The sequence below is a fragment of the Phodopus roborovskii genome, unplaced genomic scaffold (assembly GCF_943737965.1).
Source record: "Phodopus roborovskii unplaced genomic scaffold, PHOROB, whole genome shotgun sequence".
Taxonomy (NCBI): Eukaryota; Metazoa; Chordata; class Mammalia; order Rodentia; family Cricetidae; genus Phodopus; species Phodopus roborovskii.
Genome location: NW_026126418.1, coordinates 17,279,107 through 17,295,830, shown reverse-complemented (window position 1 = coordinate 17,295,830; position 16,724 = coordinate 17,279,107). Strand labels below are relative to the sequence as shown.

General features: G+C 35.3%; 1 protein-coding gene across 1 annotated transcript; it reads left to right on the top strand.

Annotated features, from left to right (window-relative positions):
- The first annotated feature begins 3,422 nt into the window (after positions 1–3,422).
- Positions 3,423–8,619, top strand: LOC127222276 (olfactory receptor 4C46). The gene is made up of 2 exons (XM_051184284.1): positions 3,423–3,449; positions 7,705–8,619. Exons 1-2 carry the CDS (start codon positions 3,423–3,425, stop codon positions 8,617–8,619), a joined length of 942 nt encoding a protein of 313 aa, XP_051040241.1.
- The last annotated feature ends 8,105 nt before the right edge of the window (positions 8,620–16,724 follow it).

Below are 16,724 nucleotides of genomic sequence, written 5' to 3'. Positions count from 1 at the left end.
CAGGTCTGATTATCTTAAACTTTTAGGACGTATATTGGTCTAGTCTTTTGTACCTTTCAAAGATTTTATTGAGAATTCAGTTATTTTTGCTAGTGTGTTATCCTGTATATTTGACCTGCTTGTTTTGTTTTGTTTCCTTGTAGCTTTCAAGACATTTGGTTTTGGTTGTGTTGTTGTTGTTGTTGTTTTGGATATATATATTATATATATATATATATATATATAATTTTTTCTATTACCTCATAATCATATTTTTATTGTATATAACCAAGTCCATTTAAATGAAAACAAACATTTATAGACAATATTTGGAAATTTGGCCATTGTTCTTTCCAAACTACTTCCTGCTGGTAAGGGAGCTGTCATGGGGGATTTGAAGAAGATTCAGAAATCCTGGCTGTAGTCTGTAAGGCTGCTTTGTCCAGTTGTTTCGAATGTAGGATCACCTGGTATAACTTTATTTTTTTAATTTACATGTCAGTCCCAGTTCCCTCTCCCTCCCTCCCTCTTACCCTCTCTCCCCCCTCACATGCACTCTGACCACCCTCCCCTCCCATCCCCCTACCAACATTCCACATGTAGGGCTATGCCATCCAGGTTGGTTATGTAAATCTGTCAAGTCATTTGAAATAGGGACTACGACTTCTCTCCTATCTCTAGATTAAGGGAGTGTCCCTTCATGGGGGATGTATAGGCAAGGTCCTTTTGTGCACCAGGAATACATCCTGATTCCACTGTCTGAGGTCCCTTAGACTAATCAGACCTTCTAGATGAGACCCATATTCAGGGAGTCTGACTCAGTTCCATGCTGGATTCCCAGTTATCAGTCTGGGGGGGGGGGGCATTAGCTCCTCCTTGTGAAGGAATGCTGTCTCTATGTGTTTCTGCAACCTATATTGCCCTCATTCTCTGCATCTGGATTCTAGTTCGACTCAGTGATTAGTTATGGGTGTTTGCTTCTGTTTCCAACAGGTATCAGATGAGGGCTCATGATAGTGGATAAGTTAGTTGTTAATATAACTATCCAGGAAGGGAATTTATAGTAGCCTTTCCATGGTTACTCAAGTTGTTAGTTGGAGTCAGTCTTGTAGGACTCCAGACCTTTCTTTAGATTCAGTTTTCTCTTCAAATCAATAATGGCTCCCTCTTTTATGGTCTCTCTCTCTCTCTCTCTTTTATCTTCTATTCTTACCCTGACTCAATCTTCCTAGTAACACATGCTTTCCTCTTTCTCCTACATCTCTCTCCATTCTCTACCCCGCTACTTCCCATGTGTTCTGGGGGACTTGTCCCTTCCCTGTTTTGTGAGGTACCTTATATGATCTCTTAAAATACACATTATATCCTAGTTCCTCTGGTGGTGTGAATTATAGGCTGGTGATCCTTTGCTCAAGGTCTAAAATCCGTATATGAGTGAGTACATACCATGTTCCTCTTTTTGTGACTGGGTTATGTCATTCAGGATAGTTTCTTCAAATTCACTTGCCTGTGAATTTCAAGATCCCATTATTTTTTTCTGCAGAAAAGTATTCAATTGTGTAGATGTGCCACATCTTCTTTATCCATTCTTCAGTTGATGGGCATCTAGGTTGACTTCAGGTTCTTGCTGCTATGAATGCTTGAGAAGATGTCTTTGTTGCATGGGTTTGGATCATTTGGGTATATGCCTAAGAGGGGGATTGCCAGGTCCTGTGGTAAACTAATTCCCATATTCCTGAGGAACAACCATACTGATCTCCAAAATGGCTGTATGAGTTTACACTCCCACCAGCAATGGAGGAGTGTTCCCCTTTCTCCACATCCTCTCCAGAATGAGTTGTCATGGGTGTTTCTAATTTTAGCCATTCTGGCAGGAGTAAGATGGTATCTTAAAGTTGTTTTGATTTGCATTTCCCTGGTAGCTAAGGATGTTGAGCACTTTGTTAAGTGTATTTCAGCCTTTTTTGATTTCTTCTATTGAGAATTCTTTCTTCAATTCATTCTTCAATTCTGTACCCCATTTTTAATAGGGTTATTTGGTGTTTTGCTGGCTAGTTTTTTGAGTTCTTTGTATATATTGGAGATCAGCCCTTTTTCAGATGTAGGATTGGTGAAAATCTTTTCCCAGTCTGTGGGCTGCCGTTTGGTCTTGTGCACTGTGTCCTTTGCCTTACAGAAGCTTCTAAGTTTGAAGAGGTCCCATTTATTAATTGTTGATCTCAGTATCTGTGCTACTGGAGTTATATTCAGGAAGCAGTCTCCTATACCAATTTGTTCAAGGGTACCTCCTACTTTCTCTTCTAAGTGGTTCAATGTGGCTGGATTTATGTTGAGGTTTTTGATCCATTTGGACTTGAGTTTTGTGCATGGCGATAGACATGGGTCTATCTGCACACCATCATCCATTTGTGCCAGCACTATTTGTTGAAGATGCTTTTCTCCCCCACCCCCATTGTATTTTTTTAGCTGTTTTGTTGAAAATCAGATGTTCATCGCTGTGTGGGTTAATATCAGAATTTTTTATTCGATTCCATTGGTCTACCTGTCTATTTTTGTGTCAATACCAGGCTGTTTTCAGAACTATAGCTCTATAGTAGAGCTTAAAGTCAGGGATGGTGATGCCTCCTGAAGTTCTTTTATTGTACAGCGTTGTTTTGGCTATCCTGGGTCATTTGCTTTTCCACATAAAGTTGATTATTATCCTTTCAAGGTCAGTGAAGAATTGTGCTGTGATTTTGATGGGGATTGCATTGAATCTGTAGATTGCTTTTGACAAGATTGCCATTTTTACTATGTTTATCCTACCTATCCAAGAGCATGGGAGATCTTTCCATTTTCTGGTATCTTCTTTAATTTCTTTCTTTAAAGCCACAAAGTTCTTATTATATAGGTCTTTCACTTGTATGGAAAGCATTACCCCAAGACACTTTATGTTGTTTGTAGCTATTGTAAAGGGTTATGTTTCTCTGATTTCTTTCTCAGCCTCTTTGTCATCTGAATAAACTAAGGCTACTGATTTTTTTTTAGTTTATCTTGTATCCTGCTAGTTTGCTGAAGGTGTTTATAAGCTTTAGGAGTTCCCTGGTAGAGTTTATTGGGTCGCTTATGTAAACTATCATATCATCTGCAAATAGAGACAGTTTGAGTTCTTCCTTTCCAATTTGGATCCCCTTGATCTCCTTTTGTTGTCTTATAGCTTTAGCTAGAACTTCAAGTACGATATTGAAGAGATGTGGAGAGAGAGGGTAGCCTTGTCTTGTTTCTGATTTTAGAGGAATTGGCTTAAGCTTCTGTCCATTCAGTTTGATGTTGGCAGTTGGTTAGCTGTATATTGCTCTTATTATGTTTAGGTATGTTCCTGTTATCCCTGATCTCTCCAAGACCTTTATCATGAAAGGGTGTTGAATTTTGTCGAAGGCTATTTCATATCTAGAGAAATGATAATGTGGTTTTTCTTTTTCAGTTTGTTTATGTAGTAGATCCCATTGATAATTTTCCTAGGTTAAACCATCCCTGCAAGCCAGTGATGAAGCCTACTTGGTCATGGCGATGTATTATTGGATTCGGGTTGCCAGTATTTTATTGAGTATTTTTGCATCAATGTTCTGATCAGCTCTCTCTGTTGGTTTCTATAGACTGGTAGTCTTGACCTCTTTGCTCATCATTCCTACCTCTCCACAACTGGATTCCAGGAGTTCTGCTCAGTGTTTAGTTGTGGTTGTCTGCCCAAAATAACTTTGGTAGCACAGTCCCCATGGAGGGGATACTCCCTTAACCTCGAGGCAAGAAGGCTGGCCTAGACCCTACTCCAAATCACTTGACAGATTTTGATGATCCCTCCTGTAAGGCCATACCCTCCCAGTGGAGTGGGATGGGAGAGGGCATCAGGGGCATGGAAGGATGGGAGGGAGAGGGAATTGGGATCGATATGTAAAATAAGAAATAATAATAAATAAATATATATATAAAGAAAAACCTATATTCCATAAAAAATAGAAAAATTTAAAAATTTCAACACAGTTCTTCACAGATTTTAAAAATACAAACTTAAATTAAAGAAATACAATGACTCAAGAAAGCCCAAATAAACCTGAACAACAGAAAAATTGCTAGAGGTATAACCATCTCAGATTTTAAGTTATATTACAGAACTGTAATAATAAAAACAGCATGGTACTGGCATACAAACTGGCTCATTGATCAATGAAATGGAATTAAGGACCTGTATATGAACCTACACTCCTACAGCCATCTGATTTTTTACAAAGATACCAATAACATATGCTGTAAAGAAGATAGAATCTTGAATAAATGGTGCTGGTCAAACTGGATAGCTACATATACAAGGATAAAATTAGATCTTTATCTCTCACACTGAACAAAACTCAACTCCAAATGGATCAAGAACTGTTACGTAAGACCTAATATCATAACTTTTGTAGAGGATAAAATAGGGAATAAGTTTGAACTTACAGGCACAAGAAAAGAGATTCTGACATGATCCCAGTAACACAGGCATGAATACCAACAATTAATAGATGGGACCACATGTAACTTAAAAGCTTCTTTACAGCAAAGGAGGCCATCACTTGAGTAAAGGGGCAACCCACAGTAGGAAAATATCTCTACCAACTATGTATCTAACTGAGGGTTAATATGCAGAATATACTGTTGGAGATGAGGGAAAAGTTGGCAGATTTTAAGGCATGGTTATTCAGTGTCCATCAAAAAACATTTATGTCCTCACTTTTCTAGGCACTAGTGAGTTTTCAGAAAATACATAACATTGAAAAGAAAACAACAGAAAAAAATATATCACAAATCCACACATTATATTTATGGCCCTTTGTTATTCATATGGCATCAACTGTCTTAATAAGGTGGGTTCATTGGATGTAGGTTCTAAGTGTAGGGAATATAAACTCCCCATTCAAGAATAGGTTTCTCCTGAACATGTCTCTCCAGAATACATAATTTTAGAAAAACAATTATAAATTTTTCCATCAAAGGAGATAATTAATTCCTGAGAGGGAAATAACAATGTCCCTGAACCTTTCTGGAACCTCTGTCTCTATCTGTGAAGTGTAAAGTGGAAATGTGTTGTTGCCATTTAAGAAGATTTATCATGGGTTAGGTGGCTCATATAAAACTGTAAGCTTCCTGCAGACTTTCATTTCCTGCTTAATAGGACCAGAACCACATACAACAATCAGTCCTTTATGTGTTATAAGTAAATCCATTCTGATTCAAGATCCAGACTTTTATAAAAATGTTTTAAAGACTTAGCTAGATGGAGTAAAGTTTACTTTTCAGAATATTTTATTTTTTGATGTATTACACAGATTTACTCTTTATAACTGATATACAAAAATTAACATATTCAATGGGGATAATTTCTTAATAACTGTTTATTTACTATTGATTCATTCTCCACCATATCACATCTCTAATAATGAGACTTACAAATAACAAAAGGAGTTTGATTTCAGATGTTTGTTCCCAGTGCCCATAAGCAGAATTAGGATCACCCTCTAACTACTAAAATGACTAAGGTAAGTGTTTCAATTGTGCTGATCTTATTAAACATTTCTACTTTCAATACAGTAAACATTATGTTTCAACACTTTAAATACAGTTCTTCAAAAGATAGTTGGTAAACATGGTTAACCTAGTTTAGCAAATAAAATTTGGAGGTTTAGAAAGATGAAATAATCTGTACAGTGTAGCTTTCTGGCATGATTTTGCCATGAAATACTTCCCTATCAAGCAAGACTAATCATGGGAAGAAATAAATCATTTAAATATATTTCCTATGCACAAAAAAACTATGTGTGAATATTAAACATAGTAAATATATGTTTTAGGAACAAACACAGACAACCCTTCCTGGGATTGGCTACTAGTGATGAATTTCTGTGCCTTTTGTGAAAATAAATTTGAAGATAATTCTTCCTGAATCTACTACATGGTTGACTCTTTAGCTCCAATCATTGATTCTTCCCATCTTTTAGGAATGTAGAGTTATAAAAATAAACAAAAATCCCATGTGTCAACAGCACTGTGGTATGCATTTTCATATATATTCTATTAATTCATCTAATAATTTTTAAAGTTGTGTTGTTATTTTTACTTTGTAAAAAGCAGGTTGAAAGATGTCAAAGAATATTACTTAGGAGAAATCAAGACTACAACAAATATATTTACAATTCTAAGTCCAATATTCTTGAGTACAGGTATAAAAAAATATTAAACATTTCACCATAGAATCAGGAGACAAAAGTTTGGAGGGGATTTTGAGGAGGGAAGAAATAGGACTTCAGAGAGACCAATATAAAAGAGCCTATGCTTTACAAATGTTTGGAAATTCAAAGATGTCATCACTAGCATTCATGTGCATGTATACACACAATGATAAAATTTCTTCATGAAGCTTTGTCCTGAATAGAGTAATAAATGTTTACAGCTATCCTGGTTATGCTAAAAGGAGATTATTTGCTCAGGATTATCTGGTTATTATAATGATGCAGAATCTAAGTTTAGAAATTAAAAGAAAAAATGGTTAACAAGTATAATTTGATCTAATTGGACTATGACATTTATTAGTTCTTTGTTTTCAGGCATGATAGTTGCTTTATGTATTTATTCCCTATTATGTAAAATTAAATATAAATATTACATTAGTATCTATTTTATTTCAATAGCAAATGTTTGTGAAGTTTTTAAAACACTGAATTGAATTCAGATTACTTTTGTTATATCATTTCATTTTTAAAATTCATAGATTTTGATGGTTATTGTGTTGGTGTTGTAATTAGTATCTGAAATCACTGCATCATCTGAAAGCCAGATGAAATGCAATCAACCATGTGGAATGTTATAAGTGATGAATAAAACCATCAGTGCAAAACCTTTACTACAGTGCCTTGCACAGAGAAACTATTCACTGAAATCTATATATTTTAATAATTATTAGGTTAGTTGAATTTAGACAATAAATGTTATGAACTGCTTCACATTGTTATCACCCATGCCAACTTACCCTTATGTCAAATGTTTTAAATACCCTACCCACCAGAGCTCCATGTCACTTCATCCAAGAGAAAAGAGACTATTCCAACATTCCAGGTGTATTGTCATCCATCTGTTCCTATTGTTAATAATCCGGCCCTATTTACCTTTTACAGAACAAAGAGTATTGAAAGTTGTTTTCAAAGGAAACAAAGTTATATTTACAGAGGAAAGGGGAGCTGGAAAGAGTTGGGGGTGCAAATATGATACAAATACACTAAAATTTTCTTAAAGAACTAATAAAATATTATTTTTTTAAAAAATGATAAAGAGAAAACTCCATAGCAGTATGGACCTTATATGCATCTTCAGTCTCCTTTTGCAATTTTAATTGATTTTATATATCCAATCAGCTATTTCAAATTATACTCCTAGCAGTGCCAAATGATGGAGCAGGCACAAGTGACTTCCTGAACTGACAGAAGATGTAGAAGATAATTTAAATAATCTTCAAGATCGGAGAACACTTACTTTCCTCTTTAAAAAGAAAGAAAGAAAGGAAGGAAGGAAGGAAGGAAGGAAGAAAGAAAGGAAGAAAAGAAAAGAAAAAAGTCCTTTAAAAAAAGTCTCATACCTCAACATAATTGAATCATTTGCTATTTGGTTTTATGACCAAATATACCATAATATTTTTCAGATGATATAACTGAATAACACATGAACTACATGGAAATTAGGAATAACGTGACAGAGTTTGTTCTCCTGGGACTCACCAGAAACCCAAGCATGCAGAAAATTGTATTTGCTGTATTTGTTGTCATCTATGTCATCTCCATGGTAGGCAATGTACTCATTGTGGTCACTATCACTGCCAGTCCATCATTGGGATCACCTATGTACTTTTTTTTAGCTTATCTATCTTTCATTGATGCCTGTTATTCTTCTGTCAATACTCCTAAACTGATCGTAGACTCACTACGTGAAAAGAAGACTATCCTCTTCAATGGATGTATGACCCAAGTCTTTGGAGAGCATTTTTTCGGTGGTGCTGAGGGCATCCTGCTTACTGTGATGGCCTATGACCGCTATGTGGCCATCTGCAAACCCTTACACTACACAACCATCATGAACAGAAGGGTATGTGGCCTGCTGGTAGGAGTGGTATGGGTGGGAGGTTTTCTTCATGCAACCATACAGATCCTGTTCATCTTTGGGTTGCCTTTCTGTGGCCCTAATGTCATAGATCACTTTATGTGTGATCTGAACCCTTTGCTCAATCTGGCCTGCACTGATACCCACATTCTGGGACTCTTTGTTGCTGCTAATAGTGGTTTCATTTGTCTGTTAAACTTTCTCCTTCTATTGATCTCCTATGTGGTCATCCTACGTTCGTTAAAAAACCACAGTGCAGAGGGGAGGCGCAAAGCCCTCTCAACCTGCATCTCCCACATAATAGTGGTTGTGTTGTTTTTTGTGCCCTGTATTTTTGTGTACATGAGACCTTCAGCTACTTTATCTATTGATAAAGCAGTTGCTGTGTTCTACACCATGATAACTCCTTTGCTAAACCCTTTAATCTACACCTTGAGAAATGCTCAGATGAAAGATGCCATTAAGAAATTGTGTGGATGAAAAGCTATTTCCATCAACAAGTAAATGTTTCAAAAGTTCAACATCTGAGGCAAATATCAAAAAGAGAAATATCAAAATGACATTGTATTTGTCCAACAAAAATTATCTATGAGATAAAAAATTATATTAATTCATGTATCCTGCCAGAAATGAGTCTAAGAAATGTGAAAAATTTAACCCAGGACTTGTACCAAATTCTACCAGATTAGAAATCAGTTTTACAGGTTCATTCAATATGTGTTGAGAGGATTTTTTCACAAGAAGAATAACAAGCTGTAGTACTGTTAAAGAATAATCTCTACAAAATTTTGTATTGTCTCCATTTTACAAGCAAGATACAAGAGAGAAAGAAGTTATCAAAACATATATTGATGACTTATTAAGCAAAGTATGACTAATTTTCCAAGTCATACTATTAATTGTGATGATATGCTATCAAAGAATGATAAGCATGTCAGAGAAATAGACTACTTATAATTTTGTAGTAAAAGGCTAAAATAATATATATTTTTTCATTACTATCTATACCTTTTTATAAATAATACTTGATGACTGTTAATCTCCTTTAACATTGCAACATCTAAATAGTACAGGGTTATAGCACCAATGGGATAATATCTAATAACTAAATACGAAATTTATCAACACCATTTTTTAAATTTTCATTGTAAACTTTAAAAATATTTTCTATTATTCCTATCACCTATATTACATTGATATTCCATCCAAAAACATTGTCACTCAACAAGAAAACTGTCAGAATCTGGCAGAAATTTCTATTTATTAGTTATGCAATTATGCTCTATAAAGTGCTTACCAGCTAGAATACAGCATCTATAAAATAATACAACATCTAATACATAATAAATAGGGAATAGTTGAATGGAAATAGTAGGAAAGATTAATTCTACAACATTTAGAGGCAAAATAATATAATTGGGGAATTCTTTCTTATCTTTTTTATATTAAAAGCATATTAATGATTCTAGTTAGACTACCAACAATTTGGTTAGACTGACAACTGAGAAAGAATTTGAAATAGATTCTCAGGATATAGGAAAATTATTTGCCTTGAAATTCTACTCTCGAAAAATATCAATAACCTATGATGATGAGATATTTGGGTTATAATTTCCTGTTAATCATTCTGATTTTTGGCAAATCTTATGAAAAACTATTAAAAAATATGTGGCTTAGTATACATACAAAACCATGTCAGAATAAAAAATTCTTTATTCTCTTTGTCCCTCATTTATTTGGCAACAATATTTTTCAGCAATAAAAAAAAAGTCTGGCTAGCTCAGTTGGTAGAGAATGAGTCTCTTAATCTCAGGGTCATGGGTTCTAGCCTTATGTTGGGCTCCATTTGTGGGTGGAAGTTTCTGTCCTGCCAGACCCCACAGCTGTTTGGTCCCAAATAAACACAAAGAAGCTTATACTAATTGTAACCTGTTTGGCCTATGGCTCAAACTCTTTACTGGCTAGCTCTCTCTTAATTATTAACTGATTTCTACTAATCTAGACATCTCCATGTAGTTTTGTCTTACCAGACCTCTTGCTCCATCAGCAGCTACATGGTGTCTACCTTGCATCTCACTCCCTGTGTTTTTCTTCCCAGCCTTCTCCTAGTCTGGTGTTTCTGCCTATACTTCTTGCCTGGCTACACAAAGACATTGCAAAGCATATATTTCAACATAACTAGTAGCCTAATGATGAGTTTCTTGTTTGTAACAATTTGTTTTTCTTCAGACACATTTAATATTCTCTCCTTTTTTATTTAGCCTTTGACAAATTAACAATAATATGTCTTGGTATAGGTTGTTTGGAATCATTCTCTTAAGTGCCCATTGAGATTCCTGGATCTTGGTTTCTATCTTTTTCTAAAGTTTTCTGGGAAAAAAAAAGCTATACAGGGAATGTACAACAGAGGTTATGTATGACAATCCAAAAACTAATATCATATTCAACAGTAAAATGTTTTTGTCTAAAGTCAGGATCAAAATGAAAATGATCACTTTCTCCAGTTGTATTCAGCATCATAAAGGAATCATGCAAAATAAGAAATTAAAGTCATCTCAATTCGAAAGAAAGAAAGAGAGAGAGAAAGAAACAAAGAGAGAGAGAAATTAAGTTTCCTGTTTGCTGATGACACCACACACAAAAAACAAAAACCTTTACTAATAAATTGAATATGATTTCAGAATATAAAATTATCAAACCACAACTTTCTATACTAAAAAATAAATATTTTAAAAATGAAAATTTAAATTCTATTTATAAATAAGTAAATGTTTAGGACTACATTTAATTGGAAAGGTAAAAGTTAGGAATATGTGTATACTGAAAATTGTAAAACATTGTTGACTTTCAAAAATGGCAGCATACACAAATGCAAAAATATTTTACATTCATATATTAGAAGAATTAATATATCAAAATACCCACATTTTGCAAAGTAATCTATGGATTTAATAATACAGTTACTATTAAAATGCCAATATTATTTTCACATAAATGGAAAAACACCCCAAAATATTCATGGAATTAGAAAAGATCACAGATTGTCTTAAGCAATCTTAAGTAAAACATGATTACTGGAGGCACCACATTCCTGAAGTTCAGCATATCTTACAAAACTGTAATAATCAAAATGACATGTCAACAGCATTTAAGTATATATAAAGACATAAGGTGGATGAAAATGAAATTCCAAAAATAAACTTAAGTGTATAGTTTATTAATATTTTACAAAAGTGAAAAGAACACATAGTGAAAAATTAAAGTTCCTTCAATAAATGATGGGGGGGGATAAATGTCCATATGAAGAATAATGAAACTGAACACTTTGTTTTTGTTTTCTCATCAATAAAAAGAAACTGAAAACGGAAAAAAAAATCTAAAATGTAAGGTCTTTAAGCTGTAAACATGTTGAGCAACATCTTGGTGGCACTGGTTACCAATTTCATTAAACTAAAAATAATAAACCTCTCTCTCATACAAGACAGGGAAAAATTAACATAGTGAATAGAACAATGTATAATAATGGGGGAAATAGTTGCAAACAATATATATGGCAACAGACTAATATCTATTATATATGAAACACTCAAAAAACCCAGTGTTTTAAAATGAGACAAGGACTTGTATTTATATATTTCAAAATGACCATCAAGTTTATGTGTGTAGGGGAGATAGTTGGCAACCCTCATAGTCAAAGGAATGGAAAACACAACCAAAGTATTTTATCATCTCACACCTGTTAGATAGCTGTCATCAACAAAACAAAAGATAGTGGGTATTTGTAAGGGTATTGTAATAAAAGAACTTTTCATAATTTTATGGGACTAGAAATTAGTACAAAATACTGAGGAAATTTCTCACAAAAGCTAAAACTAAAATGCAGTGTCAGATTGCATGTCCAAATGTACATGAAAAATTGTCTCAAAATAATATCTATTAACTCATTTCTATTACGTAATTATTCATAATAGTCAAGAGAGTGATCAAGTGTTAAAAAGAATGAATGAATAAACACCGTGGGATTGTTAACGAGTAGTTTTCCTGCCAGCCTGGTCCCACTGCCATGTCAGCACCAAATAACACACAGAGAAGCTGTATTAGATATAAAGCTGTTGGCCTGTTACTAGCATTTCTTATTGGCTAGTTCTGTCTTAAATATTAACCCATTTCTATCAATCTAATCATTCCATGTGGTCTTGGCTTACGGGAGAAAGGGTCCGGACCTCTTACATTTTGACCCTTCAACTACCTCTCCCAGAATCCTCCTTGTCTCCTAGTCCCACATATCTTGCCTTTCTATTTGCCAACAGTGGCTTATTCATTAACCAATAAGAGAAACATATTTACAGAATGGCATCTCCAATCATCAGGATAGTATGTATTTGCATGCATACAATAGAATACTGTTTGACCTTAAATCTGTCATTTGCAATGACATAGACAAATCTAGAGGACACTTTTAAGTGAACTAAACCAAGCACTTTTAGTTCAGTACTATATGGCCTCTCTTACCTGTAGAAGTTATAATTTCACTCATATAGGCAGAATTGTAGTTGTCAGGGCTTGAGGGATGACAGTCATAGGGACATTTGATCAAAAAATTAGTACCAAGTTTCAATTAAATATCCTCGAGATCCAATATAAAATATGGGACACATAGTTAAAAATAATATATTCTGATGTTTGAAATTTACGCAGAGAACAAATCTTAAATCTTACCAGAGCAAATATATAATGTAGAAGGTGATTGATTTACTAATTATCTTGATTTTGGTAATCATTCTAAAATTCACACACACACACACACATATATGTATATATAAATATATACATATATATATTAAATATATTGTTTTACTTGAAAATAATAGCCCAAAAATATTTCACATAGCCTTATGACACGTTTAGGTTTTTATTTTTAAATATCAGTAAGTGTGATTATTATCACCACAAATCCAAATTGTTATTAAAATACAAATTGAGCACAGTTCATCACAGATGAAATCAAAGTGCAAAAGCACGCTAGATGATCAGGAGATGGAAACACACAGAGTTAAAAAGTCTCAAAGAAAGGCTTATAAAAAGAAATGGATATTAGCTGTAAAATAAAACATAACCATGCTAAAAGAAGCTGAGTAACAAGGAAATCTCACTATGAAGAGTAAATAGAATAGACATCACAGGTACACACAGGAACAAATCTGAATAGAGGTAGGCATAGGAACAGGAGGGATCATGGGGGGATAGAGAGAGAGAGTACTGGGAAGATAACTAGAATCAGGGGCATCTCAGCAATGAGCTAGAAACCTAGTACAAAGGAAACTCTCAAGAATCTATGATGGTGACCCCTAGCAAAGACTCCTAGCAATGGGATATATGGAGCCTGAATCTACCATCTCCTATAAGCAGGCAAGACTTCCAGTGGAGAGACCGGGATACCAATCCAGTCATATAACCCTTGACCTACAATTTGCCCTGCCTGCAAAATATGCTGTAGTAAAAGTGGTGCTGAAATTATGGGAGTGGCCAACCAATGACTGGTCCAGCTTGAGACCCATACCATGCCTGGAGAGCCAGGACCCAGGGTCTAGACAGCCTAGACCCCTAGAACAAAACCAAACATGACTATAAACAGTCAATGAAATGGTTCCTAATAATATTCTACTATACTCATAGATTAATACCTAGCCCAATTGTCATCAGAGAGATTTAACCCAGCAACTGATGGAAACAAATGCAAAGACACATGGCCAAACATTAGGCAGACCTCAACGAATTCTGTAGAAAAGAGAAAAAAGGATTATGGGAGCAATAAGGGCCAGGAGCAAGACAGAAAAACCCACAGAATCACAGAGACTGAAGTGCCAACCAGAAAATTTTCATGGGACTGATCTAGGTAGGCCCTCTGCACAAATGTTGCAGTTGTATAGCTTTGTCATGTTATGGGGCTCCTAACAGCAGGAGCAGGGGCTGTCTCTGACTCTATTACCTTCTTTTGGCACCCTTTCCTCCTACTAGATTGCCTTGTTCGGGCTTAACAGGAGAGGAGTGTTGAGGTTTAATAATGATCAGGAGAAACAGATAGGCCGAATATATGTTTATTCAGGGAGAAATAACTTACAACATAGACAGATGAACCAGCAGGTTCCTGGTCCCAAGGATGCCTCCAGATGTTCTCCTGTCCCTGTGCTGAAAGCAAGAGAGCTCCCAGAGCCCCTTCCTCAGACTTAGTTGCCCCAGGTAACATCTGCCCCTGTCCCCACTCCCAATGGGCGTGGTCTATGCCACAGGTGTGGACAAAGTAAATATTTCACTACAGAGAAGTCTTATTGTAACTTAATATGCCATGGCTGGCAGATAAAGATAGGTCTACCTTTTTTTCTGATGAGAAAAGAGGAAGAGTGACTGGGGGGAAGAGGGGAGAGATTGGGAGGACAAGAGGGAGAGAGGAAAAAATGTGATCAGGCTGAGAAATAATTAATTAATTAGTTAATTAATTAACTAAAAATTGTGAACTATAACCCTTCATCCTTAAAAGGAAAGAGAAAGAGAGGGAGAGAGAAAAGAAGGAAGGAAGGGTGGAGGGAGGGAGAAAGGGAGGGGAAAGCGGGAAAAGGAGGGAAGTGTAAAGAAAGGGAGGGAGGGAGGGAAGGAATGAAGGTACAAAGGAAGGAAAAGGCAGTGGTCTATTCCTAAACTACTATTTGTTATTTCCCATTGAAATTAAAGTAATTATCCTGAAATACAAAAATTAGAATCCTAGGGAAATAGAAGGGGAAAAAAAGGAAAAGAAAGAAAAGAAACAAACCACACATTAGGAAGTGCGGAGTACATGGATCTCAGTACTGTCTCCTGTTGGCCCATCTAAGCATGACAGGGAACACAAGACTGGACAGGACCAAACAAGCAAACAAAAAAATCAACTTGAGTACAGAAGATGAAAACAAATTCCACTTCTCATCAGGAAGTTATTTGCAATTGATACCTGCTGGGAAAGGAAAAATCAGTTTCCTCCAATGAAGTATCACTGGCTATATCAACCATGTTCTAGGTTAGGCCCCAAACCCAGGAGTAGCTGACCAACACAAAACACACCCCATATTTAATTTTTTTAGTTTTTTTATGCTTTTTTGTTCGGTTTGGTTTGTCTTGCTGTTTTGTTGTTTGTTTGTTTTGTTTATGTTTTGTTTTGGGTTTTTTATGAGAAAGACAAAGAGCATGTAGTTGGGTGGGTAGGGAGGTGGGAAGGAACCAGAAGGAGAGGGGGAAAGGAAAGAATATGATCAAAATGTACCATGTGAAAAAAAAAAAAAAGAAAGAAAGAAAAAAGAGCCCCAGGAACATGTTAAAATTTTAAAACTGCTCTCTTTTTTATCCAAGCAGACCATCTGTATTAATTTATTCACAACTTGAGGATAATTACCCTAGGACCCTTCAATTTCCCCAGTCTACTGGTCTGCTCTGTAATGAGTATGGTCTGCCAGCGTCAGTTTCCTGCAGCTTAGACCATCAATTCAAGACAAACTTCTTTGTTCACCAGTCTTGGTGGATGTGACCATGCACACATGCACACGCACACACACACACACACACACACACACACACACACACACACACACACACACCATCATTATCCATCATCATCACTCATCATCATCATCCCAGTAGAATGTCTGATTCTTGTTAACTTCTCAAAGGAGTTTATTTTGTATCAGCTTCTATCCAGGCCTTAGAAAACATCAAGAACTTCATTAGTCAATGCACAACAACTATGCCTTTCCCAATTATTGAAATCCTAGTGTTCATGGAGGAGCCTCGTCTAAAAAGTACAAATATAACTTTCTTAGAAATTTTTCATATGACATCAGAGTGTCTATTCCTCTATCATAAACACCCAATAAAATTATTAATTATGGGAAAACTTTATCTGTTCAAGTCAAAGATATTTTTAGTCTGTCTCCTGGTTGGATTTCAACTGATATAATATAAAAGCATTTGAAGGCTTATGGGTACAAAATTAACAGTATATCAATTTGCTACATAACCAATGTTTAATAGACAACAAAATTCACAAAAGAAAGAATCTAAAGTAAAGGGAGATGACTAAAGATGTTAGTTTCATTATCATTAATATTCAGCAATTTCAATATTACATAACGTTATTACCATCAAACCAACAATTCAGGCTCATACATTTTAAATTCTAGAGATGTTTCAGATTTCCAATCACTTTACAGATATTTGGTGATTCAGAAGCAAATAGTTATAATGACAGACCTATGAGACAGGAGAACATAAATATAGATGATATCCCAAGCTTAAATTTCTACTAAAATAGTTATATGCTAATGGGCATGGAAATCAGGATTCACTAGACTCTGTATATATGAAGTGGAGTTTATTAGGGGAAAAGGAACTTACACAAAAACAAACAGCACTCCAGCTCCAGGAATGCTGACCCTGACACCTTTTCCTTTTAACGGGTCATGTCAGCATCTGTGACCACACCCAAAAGCCATGGTCAAGGCTACAGGTGTGCAGGCTGATCTATCACTGCAATATGCAAATAAATAATATCCAACTCT